General features: G+C 39.3%; 1 protein-coding gene and 1 long non-coding RNA gene across 4 annotated transcripts in view; one reads left to right on the plus strand and one right to left on the minus strand.

The window, feature by feature from the left end:
* The window catches only part of UNC5D (unc-5 netrin receptor D), a gene marked incomplete at both ends in the record, with an annotated part of 503,620 nt that overhangs the window by 468,066 nt on the left and 22,971 nt on the right, over positions 1 to 12,583 (plus strand). For all 3 annotated transcript variants that reach the window (XM_079779640.1, XM_079779639.1, XM_079779641.1), the window contains 2 exons: positions 1,973 to 2,200; positions 9,936 to 10,085. In XM_079779640.1, the coding sequence (XP_079635766.1) occupies positions 1,973 to 2,200; positions 9,936 to 10,085 (378 nt within the window). The remainder of the gene's footprint in view (positions 1 to 1,972; positions 2,201 to 9,935; positions 10,086 to 12,583) is intronic.
* The window catches only part of LOC307104639, a 199,056-nt gene that overhangs the window by 87,998 nt on the left and 98,475 nt on the right, over positions 1 to 12,583 (minus strand). The gene's annotated exons all lie outside the window — the stretch shown is intronic.

The raw sequence follows: 12,583 nt of genomic DNA on the forward strand, positions 1-12,583 counted from the left end.
AATTACCCATACAGATATATCCTTGTGTACCTCTCTCTTTGGGACATAAAACTGTGTCACTATATCTGTTTTTGTCATCATAAGGATTATATGGGATTATATAAATAGGGATTATATAAAATCACAGTATCTGTTTTATCATCAGAGGGATTATAACAAGTCTATGTTTAAGTAATCAGGAATGCAGTAGGTGCTAAATATATTTTGGTGAATTAATGAATACATTGAAAATTATTCTGAGTGTCTGCCTCCCTGTGTTTATGAGCACCTGTAAAAGAGTTACAGTACAAAGACAGAACAAGAGACAAGAACAGAAAGTGAGGAAACATGAGACAAGGGTAACAGCAAGGGAGACAGTCACAGCAAAGAAAGATTGCAGTGGAATTACTGTTTTAAGTGAAACCTCTGATTTATCTGTCTGATCGGGATTCCTTTTTCTGTCCCTCTGAAGTCAGTTTGCATGAAAGCAGGTGAATTATCTTGTTGGAACACAATGACCTATTCCAGCTAGCCCTGGGACCAGACCTCCCAGGAGGTACTTCCAGCAAAAGAAGTAAAAGGAAAATCATGTTTTCCTATGAGAAGAAATATGCCAGTTGCTGCAATAGATTACATTTACTCTGCCCAGCTATGTCTGCAAACTGGTCTATATTCTCTGTTGAAAATGCATTCTGCTATTTATTCAGTCCTCATAAACCATAGGCAAATTTCCTGGGGCATGAAGTTCCATGGGTTTCCTAACTGGGCCAGGTTTGGGTCTCTTTTTTATTAAGTTTTGCTTTGCTTGATTTCCTCCTCTTTAGTTTCTCAGCACTTCCTCACAATCTTGTACATCCAGGTGGTATTGGATTTATGCTCTACCAAACCAGCCACACACGTACCTAAATTCTTATCAGAGAAAGTGATATATTCTTAGTACATCTTATCCAAAGTATTTATTTAATGGTTCCTCGTGAATGATTTTGGTGAAATGAAAGAGGATAAAATATTTGAAAAATATATATAGTACCTTAAGGATAGCAAAAGATATTTTCAGAAATACCTTTTTTAAAAACATAAATGTTTACTTATTGATGTTAAGACATATTTTTTTTTAATTTGGCATCGAACAAATTAACAAAAAATAGGAGAACTTTGAAACCAATGTTTGCTATAATCTACTAGAGGCCCAGCACAGATTCGTGCACAGGTGGGGTCCCTCAGCCTGGCCTGCGGGGATCGGGGCGAAACTGGCTCTCCAACATCCCCTGAGGGGTCCTGGATTGCGAGAGGGCAGTTCTCGGGTGATGCACCCCAGAATTGGGCTCCCTCCTCTCTGGTCCCTGGTGCATCACCTGAAAACTGCAGCTGCCAAGTCACCACAGCTCAGCAGCTCCTATATTGAGCATCTGCCCCCCTGGTGGTCAGTGCGCATCATAGCCACCAGTCAACCAGTCGTTTGGTTGACTGGTGGTAACTGTCACTTAGGCTTTTATATATATAGATTAAGTAGAATTCCAACACTGAATATAATCTTTTCCTGAGTTTCTGGGGTAAACATTTATTTTGACCGAAGAATAGTTAACATCAAGAAAATTAGGGCAGCCCTAGCCGGTTTGGCTCAGTGGATAGAGCATTGTCCTGCAGACCAAAGGATCCCAGGTTTGATTCAGGTCAAGGGCACATACCTCAGTTGCAGGCTCCTCCCCAGCCCAGTCCCTGGTCAGGGCTCCTGCAGGAGGCAACCAATCAAAGTGTTTCTTTCACATTGATGTTTCTGTCTTTCCCTCTCTTTTCCACTCTCTCTAAAAAAGCACTAGAAAAATATTCTTGGGTGAGGATTAAAAAAAATAAGAAGAAAATTAGGGCAATGAAAATGCCCTAATTCTGAAAATGTTTGTTTGGTTAGTTATGTCCTTGGAAAGTAATTGTTAAATAGAATCACATCTTTTATTTCTAAACTGAGAGAATTTAATGCACCTTTTCCCAACAGGAGGTGATGTCAGTGGAGGATGAATCCACATCCTGTTACTGCCTGTTGGACCCCTTTGCATGTCATGTGCTCCTAGACAGTTTTGGGACATATGCCCTCACTGGAGAACCAATCACAGACTGTGCCGTGAAGCAACTCAAGGTGGCAGTTTTCGGCTGCATGTCCTGCAACTCCCTGGATTACAACCTGAGAGTCTACTGTGTGGACAATACTCCTTGTGCATTTCAGGTCAGCCCTATCTCTATAATTCTTTTGGTGTCATGAAAGCATGGGGTTTTTTAAAGAACAGTATCAATAGAGAATTCTATTGCTGAAGGTCTGGAAAATGAACCCACACCACTGGCCTGATGGGGATACCTATCTTGAAGCGAGAGCTGTGTTTACTGTGTGTCCAACAAGGCACTTAGGTACCTGGCAATCACAAAAAGAGAAGGGTTAAATTAATGCATTGTGTGCTAAATTGTAAAACTGACTAGATGTGAAGTCGGAATTCAGAAAATAGAGACCCAATTCAATAGAGGAACTGATGAAGAGTTGTTGAGAACTCTTTGTGAACCTTCATGGATGGATGAAATTTAGGAGCAAAAGAGAAAGGGTTACCCTGCCAAGAATGGAGTATGGGATGAATGACAGACACAAGTTATTTGATGTGCAGAGGGCAAGGAGAAAATTGCTTGAATTAACCGAAGGTTGTAGTTAGAGAACAACAATTATTAATCATACCTATCATAGTCTATTAATTATCAGGGCTACTAGGGCAGAGATGGTCAAGGTTCCTTTCCACTTTTGATACTTTTAATCATGTAAGATTTATCTTAAATTAACTACCCACAGAGTGTGGATTTATTAATAGCAGAAAGGATGGTGCAGAAGTGCCTGTGTAAGCTTTGCCCACACCTAAGTAGCATAGCTCTCCTGACACACCTCATCCCAGATCCCTGCCAGTCCAGTCCTAGGTCATTAAGTCCATTATGCAGAGCACTTCCTCAGTAACTAGCGTTTAAGACACTGAGCTGGAAAACTCATGTTTACCAGGACAAGGGATACATCACCTGAATCCTGAACATAGCCGGTAAAGATGACAGTACCAACTTGCATTTCCGAACCTTCCCTATCTCTTAGGTAGCACAGGTCAAGGGCACACTTAATAGCTAGCTATACATAAAAGGTTGTTCACAGGGGTGCCATTTTGTAGTGTAAAGAACTTCAGTATAAGTAGTTACACCTCTTCCTATGATTGGCATTTTACACATTTCATCTGCTTTCACCACTTCTACCAAAGGAGTTCTCCACGATAAACTACATAAGACATTCAGTGATGTACTGAGAGTGTTACTGTCACTTAACAATTATAAAACGCACCATAACTCAAGTTGGATGTTTAGTATAGTAACTCAGCCAGATTCCGAAGGCTGAGTAAGCTGAGGGGAGCGGGCAGGGCCATGGAGCAGTTCCAGTCTTCTGGCTCATGTGCATAGCCCACTGCCGCCTGGAATGATTATGAGGATCTGTTCGTCACAGCCGCCTTGGAAGTCAGCCTTCATAACCAATTTGGAATTTTCTTTGAATAATGGTCTCACTGCTGTTGTGTATACCAGTGAGTTAAACATTTGCCTGAAGAGTTTATTCCGATAGACTTTCCAGATAATCTATTTTTATTTCCGTTGATTGCTACCAGATTCCACAACAGCTCAACTGTTCACAGAAGAATGTGAATGAGGCCCTGAACACAGCTTTCCCAACCACTACCCACTCCTGTGGGTAATATACTCTTCTTAGTCAAAGCTAGGAAAAAAGGTATTAGCCCTCTAAATTGAATCCAAGTACCTTAATTTCACTTAGAGATGTTTCTTCAAACTCTTTATTTTTGCTTTAGAGAAATGTTTTTCAGGGGAAATAACTTTGACCCCATTTTTTGTAATCTATTTACCTCCAGCAGTCCTTTCCTGCTCCTGTTATGTCGAATGAAGCTGACGTTCAAGTTGGGTTTGGTTGTACATGTTATTGACAGGATGTATGTGACAGCCGTCATGAGCAGCAAAGGACATGCTTCCCCCTTGGGGTTCCGAGAGAGCATCGGTCGTGGTTGAATAACTTTTCTGACCCACGGAATGATTGAAATATAACTTTTAGCTTTTCTGAACACAACTGTTTTACTCCCTGGCCTTAGTCTCTGGGTGTTGCTTCTAAAAGGATCTTGCTTTCTGGATTCTTACCTAACTAAGTGCATGTGTTCCTGCCTCTTTACACGGGTTTCATTCAAACAACCTTAATGTCCCAAATAATCTCTTTCTTATGGCTTCATATGTGGTATTTAATTAGAGGGGAGAATTATATACCAGTAGTTACTAACCCATTAAAACAATCCCCCTTTAAGAAAGCCTTAGTATCAGTTCACTTGTTGAACCTCTGAAAGACTTCACACGTTAATAGGAGCTTTCCCGACTTGTGTGGTCCGAGCTGAAAATATTGTATATGGTAGTGACTCATTTTCTACAGTGCTGATAGAACCCTGACTTCTTCATCAAAATTAATATGTAGTTTTTCATGAAGCATTTCTACAGAAGATGCCTATCCAGGAATTTGCCTCAGTTAGCACTATAATGGAAATGTTCCTTGTGATTTGGAAATAGATACAAGTGTGGTGGTACAGTCACCATATTTATTGTGGTGCATTTTTTTTTATATCTAAAAGAAATGATAACAAATACATGCCCAACTAGACCTGTGCTCTTAACCAAGAAAGAAGTCAGATTAAGGGGCATGATTCATTCTTCCTGGCATTCAGATCTCACTGGGAAATTATGTCCCATAAAATCCTTAAAAGCCCAGTTTCCAGACCCCACTTGCCAGTCCTCTTAGAGCTAGGTGAGGATCTCTGGCCAGATAATGGTCCCACCAAAAATATATTCCTGTAGAGGATTTTAGTAACCAAACAGAAACATGCTCCATTTTCAGCCACACCTTCCTTCCCTATACCTCCTGCATGCAGAACTACTATTCTTGCTGCTCATTTGCTCTGGGAATGTTTTATCCGAATCATAGTAGTTTTTAATAACAAAAACAAATGCCTCAAACACCTTGGCAAAACATAATTCAATTAGTTTCAGATCTGTTGCGATAAATACATCTAAAAACATCTCTATGAAAATCACATCAGTTCTGGTATGGTCTTTAAAAACAAAAATGCCATCTGCCTGAAGGTGAGAAGAGGGTGAGAAGGGCCTAATGACTTTGTGTCCTTCCCACTGCTGTGTTTCTGTTCTAATTAGAGCTGCCATTTTATGTCTCTGTGTTTGACATCACCTCCTTTGATGAATTCAAAGCAGAGGTTGAGGAATGGTGATCTTTTTTCAAAGCAGTAACATTTTAAGAACTAGGTTTTTGTTACTGTATTCTCTCTCTCTCTCTCTTTCACACACACACACACACACACACACACACAGAGCTCAAACAAACCTTGACACAGAGAAAGGAAGAAATTAAGCACTTGTCCTATTTTAGAAAGGAAAAAACACACAAAAAACTAGTTGTGTTGTGTGGTTGTTGTTTTTTTCTCTGCTGGTCCCAGCACTCCCATTCAGTACCTCTTGGTACTCATTACTTACTTGGCATTAATGTGGATTTAGAATCTAATTTCAAAGGATTTCCTCCAGATGTAGTTCTTGTATTTATCAATAATGCAACCTTGGGAAATATTGTTCACGTAAAGCATTTAAAGGAAAACACCACAGCAACATAATTTTTCTGTGTGTGTGTGTGTGTGTGTGTGTGTGCTTAAGTTCAAACAGTTTTGTCTCATAAATATGTAAATCCGGTCTGCCTGTTTTCCTATCCCTGAAGCACACCTGAATTGTGTTGCGTGTCTCATTAAATCAACAGAACGAGCTCAGTGAGGCACAGAGCACAAGTTTCTTGGCCACAACTCCTAGAACCGGATGTCTAGCGACTCCCAATGTGAAATGATGGAGCAGAGACTGGAAGAACACCACCCAGAGCCTTTAGTGACATATTACATATAAGAAACTGGTCAGACCCTGTTTTCTAGTTCAATTAATGCAAATATCAATTTTACAATAGATTTAACAGAGGGTCCATGTTATATAGGAAGCCGATAGGAAAAAACACAAGAACATCAGGCCCCGCTCCTGAGTGATGCGTCCCTGTGGGTGACTCAGAACTAGCTCAGCAGAGTTATTTGTATCACTGATTCCCAAACCTAGCCAGGATTCAGAACTGGCTGAGAAGCATGTAAAAATTCAGATGTCCAGGCCTGGCCCCTGAGAAGAATTCAATAAGCCAGGGGCATAACTGTTAAGTACAGTTTATTCTATTTGAAGAGTGTTTTAAAGCTTATACTCGGTGTTTATTTCTTTAATTATGAAACCAGTTGTGTCTTTACAAATATATAAATGCAAGGATTAGTTCATTATTGGGCTTCTTCATTTTAATAATTAATAATTAATTCTTTTGTTACTGTAATTGCTTACTATTTTGTGCGAGATTAGGAGATGCTGTTAATTGTATACAGTCAGTTCAATCCATTGTAAGCTAAAAAAAGCAAACATAAATCATGGTTGTATTTAAATTTGGAGACCAGAACAGAAACTTTTAAAAGGTACCATTTTCCTCTGTGATAATTATAAGTAGGTATCCATTTTTTTTTAATTTCTTTTTTTTTTTCTATTCTCCACTCTGCATTTCAGGGACTACTTAGTATATATAACCCTAGAACTAATACAGACTGACTTGTATCATCTTTACATATATCTTACCAATGAAAAATTATTTATGGGACAGGGTTAATAGTAGTCTGACCACATCTTTTCTTTCTTTAAAAAAATCAAGCATAACATAGGGAAATGCAGGGAAATCTAGTAGTAGAAAAAATACTGTACTATGAACAAGTTCTCTATTCTAGTCTTAACTTGGTCACTAACCATGTGGCTTTAAGGGGGGATGGGGATCTGCATGTTTTCACCTGTAAATAGGTTCTTAGTGATTGAAAACTTGAAAGTTCCCTTCTGGTGGGAAGAGTCTACATCAGTGATGGCCAACCTATGACACGCGTGTCAGCACTGACACGCGTAGCCATTTCTGATCAGCGGCCGCATGCCGAGGATGAAACATTTGCGAAATAATGTTTTTTCCTCAAAGTGACATACTACCCGAGTTATGCTCAGTTTTTTGGCAAAGTTTGACACACCAAGCTCAAAAGGTTGCCCATCACTGGTCTACATAGTTTCAAAATATTAAAATAGCCTAGCTCTCCACTAAGTAATGCATGACCTGAAAGAAATCATTCCATCTCCTGACCTCGGTTTACTTCTCTGTACATCCAGGCAAGATAGATGTAAAGAAAAGGGGTGCACTGTAGAAAACCTGGTCAAATATACTTTGAAGAGTGGATGCTGTTGTAACTCTGCGGCTTAAATATGGTTTTAAAAAGCACATGTATTATTTGTACTTATTTCTAACCTTGCACTAGAATTGCAAAAAGAGGTCAGTATATTATCATGCTAATTATTTTGCTTAGCTATGAATAAACTCAAGTAAGGGACTGAGGCCTAAAACAACACAGAAATGAGATTAGAAGCTTGTGTTTCCATTTTGGGTTACAAAATTAGAACTCTTTAGAACCGTGGTCAGCAAACTGCGGCTCGCGAGCCACATGCGGCTCTTTGGCCCCTTGAGTGTGGCTCTTCCACAAAATACCATGGCCTTGGCGAGTCTATTTTGAAGAAGTGGCGTTAGAAGTTTAAGTTTAAAAAATTTGGCTCTCAAAAGAAATTTCAATCGTTGTGCTGTTGATATTGGCTCCGTTGACTAATGAGTTTGCCGACCATTGCTTTAGAAGAATATGTAACCCCCAGAAGATTCCTATGCACCTAAAATCCTGAGCATTGTTAATACAAGTCCTTAGCATAGCAAGCAAGAATCCATGATCTGGTCCCTGCCCTACATGGTCATCATCTTCAGCCGCACACTTTCCACCCTCACCTTCTACTCCAGCTCAGTCTTCCCTCCATGCATTAGTGCAAACCTTGCCCATTGTCCAGAAGGCGCTCTCCCTCCTTTTCCGGTGGCTAGTCCCTATTTTACTTTAAGGTTCAGCTCAAACATCACTTCCTCTATCTGGCCGCTCCTCCTATCTGGGTTAGGAACCCTTTGTCTTGCCTTAACTTCTAGGCACACATGTATTGTGCTATTCGTATGTATTGCACATGTACCGTGATAACATTAGCCTACTGTTCTGATGCTCTCAGTAGACTGTGAGCTCCTTGGTGGCAGGGACAGTTCATTTCTGGACACCCAAAGTCCAGCTCAAGCGTAGCTCCAGGGGACACTCATTAATCTCAAAAGAAGGAACCAGTAGCCAGCATCTATGAAAGACCTCAAGTCAGCATTAGGAATGAATTTCCCTTTCTCCCCACCCTGCCACTTTCTTTCCATGGTTTGAGACCCCAACCTGATACCATCTACCATGTTGTATTACCCAAGTCTTAGATCGAGAACATAAGGAATCACTTAGCATAGCACTGTTAGGTCCAGTAATTACTAACCACCTGTGGGACTCTACATTTAATGTAATTAAAATGAAATACTTAATTCCTTAGTCACTAGCCACTTTTCAAGTGCTGAATGCCACTGTGCCTGGCGAATAAATACCATATTAGACAGCTTAGACAGAAAACATTTCCATATCCCAGAGGTCAGCACTGACTTAGGGGCCCCAGAAACACCCTCCCAGTAACAAGATGAAAGAGCTGGAGAAAATGACATCAGAATGGAAACAGTCCTAACAAAAGATACTTAGCAACCTATTTATATGCACATGAAGGATTAAAGCTGGGCAGCTTCTTCTTAGTCAGAAATGTTTTTATTCATGTTGTTTTATACATACACAAGAGATAGATTAAGATCACCTTCGGAGCAGCTTTTACTCACTGATAATTGTAAGTTATATTTATAATTAAAATGTATTTATACTGTACTTATAAACCTATTTGTTTGACTTCTTACAATCTTTTTTAGAATCTGGGAAGATTACAGAACATAATTAAAGGATTTCAGCTTTCGTATTTATCTTAGCTTTGCAAGAAAATTATAACTAAATTAATGGTGGTTTTAAAAAAATAGGTTTAGGTAGGTCTCTTATCTCTAGTAACAGGAAAAGCCTCAGCCCATGGTTTAAAATTTTACAGAAGTCATATCTATTATTTCACTTACTGTATCGCCTCTCCAATGTTTCTGAACAACACAAATTTGGAACCAATTAAATGGTTTACTCAATAGGATGTATGTGCATTGTGTTTGCATGAAATGTATTTATAACGATTTCTCAGTGAAAGATGCAGGCATGCTTATCTCAGAAATTTGATTTTTTTTTTCTGAGCTAAAATTGACTCATAACTTCGGCATAACTTGGCCTTTGGCATAACTTTTATGAACATTAGTACAAATGAACATGACGTGTGCACTCTGTAACATCTGTTTTGAGACAAAGAATAAATATGGATAATACCTATGTTAGTGACCAACAAGTGAACCAGAGAGGAGGCGCTGTTTCTACCTTTATTGTGAAATATGATGGGATGTTTTTGTACATAACCTGACATATGGATTATAGTCATATCAGAATGGAATTCATACAATTGTGGAAATTCAACAGTGTTAAAATTTGCTTGGTGCAATGGAGGTCTTTTAAAGAAAGGCATAGTGTGTTCAAAAGCCAACATAACATAATGAACTATTGTTTCTTTCTGCCCAAATCCTATTAGCAGCTTTTAATCCTTAGTCTTGACCTCGCAAGGGTATGGAGGGTAAAGGAGAACTGCATCCATCATGCTGTTTGTCTATTTCTGGGCGATACTTGGTGGTGAGCATACACATCTATGGAAGGAAAAGCAGAGACAACTGGATACTTCATTGTTGTGCCTCTTCTCTCTCCCCTGTCCTATAGGAAGTGGTGTCAGATGAAAGGCATCAAGGTGGACAGCTACTGGAAGAACCAAAGTTGCTGCATTTCAAAGGGAATACCTTTAGTCTTCAGATCTCTGTCCTTGATATCCCCCCATTCCTCTGGAGAATTAAACCATTCACTGCTTGCCAGGTACTGGCCAAATGGGTTTCTAGCAAAACAGCTTTGCTTTAACCAGCAAGTGTGTCACAAACCCTTGAAGAGGGTACTCTTGACTTTCCTCCTCCTTTAAAAGTATGGATATAATCTCAGAACTGTCAGAGAAATGTAACAGTTTGGGCTACACACAGGTAATTAAACATATTAGCATAAATTTGCAGGTTTCTAACTGGTGGGAGAAAGGGAGCTTACAACTTCAGTAATGTGACATGTCTCCTCTCTCATGTTCAAATGGTTACTTGACATATGTGGAAGGCAGTAATTTAAAACTTCGAGCAAGGTTTACTAGTTGGTTTGTTTTTATTAAAAATCAGTTCATTATAATATGTTGTTTTAATCATGTTCAGCAATTAATAAACTGGATGTCAGTGAGAAACCTCTTCAGGGTGATTTTGACTTGTAGAGAGCTATGGCTGACCAGGTGGGAACAAGAGGTTTATATCCTGAAAATATTAATTGCTTGCTGCCAAATGAATTGGGCAAGATGTGAAGAATTATAAATTGAGAGGCAAAGAAAGGGTAATGCTCCTTAGAATCCTTTCATAAATATATAAAGATACATTATATATATTATTGTTCATATAACTATATATATAATTTTTTAAAAATTGCAAAATGGCTTAGAGTCTCCTTGGATAACTTTTAGGGAATTGGAGTAATTGCTTAGCATAAAAAGATCTCTTAACATATGACTCTGCCACTGAATTCTACGGAAATTCCCAGAAAGGTTTGTCATCATTTGCAGCCAGCTGGTCTACCATAGTTTCTGAAGTCAGAGTCCCTGTGCTTCAAGTGACCGGACACTTCCTTAACTCTGGAAAGGCTTCTGGTGGACTCATATTGATCTGGAGTCACAGGAGGCTTTCAAACTTCTTCATTCTGTCCATCAACATCACCTGCACAGCCCTTTGCATTTTTTTTTTAACTTTTCATCCTTGTAGCATTCATTAAATTTAAAAAAAAAAAATCTTGCACAAGGCATACCAGCTTGTCAGAATGGGAACAAACCAAACCACAAAGAAAAAAAACCTTCACTGCATCATAAGAGTTAGAAAAAAGCTGAACTGCCAACCCTTTCAATTTCTAAAATACAGAATTTTCAAATTAGACAGGGCCGTACATTCCTATTTCCTTTTCAGACTTTTTGTTACCTTGGGAATTGCCTCTCTATGCACAGTTTTAGTGCATTCAAAGGAACAATAACTTCTCTCACAGCCCTGAATGATTTTGGGGGGCACATTCAGCATCTTTGCGCATGGAGGGATGTTTTCTATGGATGAAGATTTTGTTTAGGATGTCCTAGACCTATGTGTCTGTTTCCCAGAAAGCAGTATTCAAAGTTTCCAGTCCAAATTGAACATTAGGATATTATCAAAACAAGCACCAACATTTATGTAAATTCTTCTGTATTAATCGTTATAGGTTTAAGGGTGTCACTTCACTGGATCTAATGCAAGTGACTCAGTCCAAAGTAACTATTATGTTTAACGCGTTGAGATAAAAAAAAAAAAAAAAAAAAAAAAAAAAAAAAAAAAAAAAAAAAAAAACTAGGTGAAAGAACCATAACCTTTTAGCAGTACTTAAACAATAATTACAACACCAGGGATTTCTAAGAGAACCCTGGGTAGAGAAGGCTTTGAAACCCAACACGCTTTAGTGTTGGAATGGGCTGGATTGCATAGAGGTTGTGAACATGTATAAATATGCTTCTGTAATTGAGCATAATTCTAGAGAGTCTTGGAAGGCTGAGAAACAATTTACTTTTCCCTGTACCAGGAAGCCTGCCACTGAGTTTCCATTTCCATTTCATTTTTCTTATCCACAATGGCTTTCTGCTTCATTCCTCATCTCTCTCTACCATCCCTACCACCAATTTTCTTGCCCTTGTCACCATGGAAATTTCCCAGCTTGTGTGACTACAGATTGTGCTTGTCTTAATGGCCATGCTGAGCTTGCTCCCAGGCATCCGATGAAAGCACTTTGGGGAGGGTTTGTGTTCGGCCTGCTTGAACCTCATGTGCACTGACATACTGGGTATGGAGAACAGAGAATGGCTTTGCATTAGGACTTACTGGAAAGGAACTAACAGAGCTACTGTGGGATAGAAAATCTCAGGACTATTCCTGACATATTTCATGGGTCTCTTCTGCAAATGGAAAGCTCCCTGTCACTGTTCAACCTCATACATGGAAGACCTCTGGTATCCTTTTCTTCTTATTCCCCTCTCCCTTTCTCTAACTTCAAATCAGGGATCTGGGAATCAACAAATTCCAATTGATACCCAAGGCCTAGTCTCCTAAGAAACATTCCCATTTGCTTCTGGGAAGGGTGGAGTGTCCCAGGAAGGTACCAAACCTAAGAGGTATCTAGAATATTCCCTCTATCACATACCAACCAGCCACACGAGAAATGTTTTCTGAATGCTATGAGTTCAAGTTTGGGTCCAGAGCTATGGGATGAGAGCCTATGTA

This window comes from Cnephaeus nilssonii, assembly GCF_951640355.1.
Source record: "Cnephaeus nilssonii genome assembly, chromosome: 8".
Lineage (NCBI taxonomy): Eukaryota > Metazoa > Chordata > Mammalia > Chiroptera > Vespertilionidae > Cnephaeus > Cnephaeus nilssonii.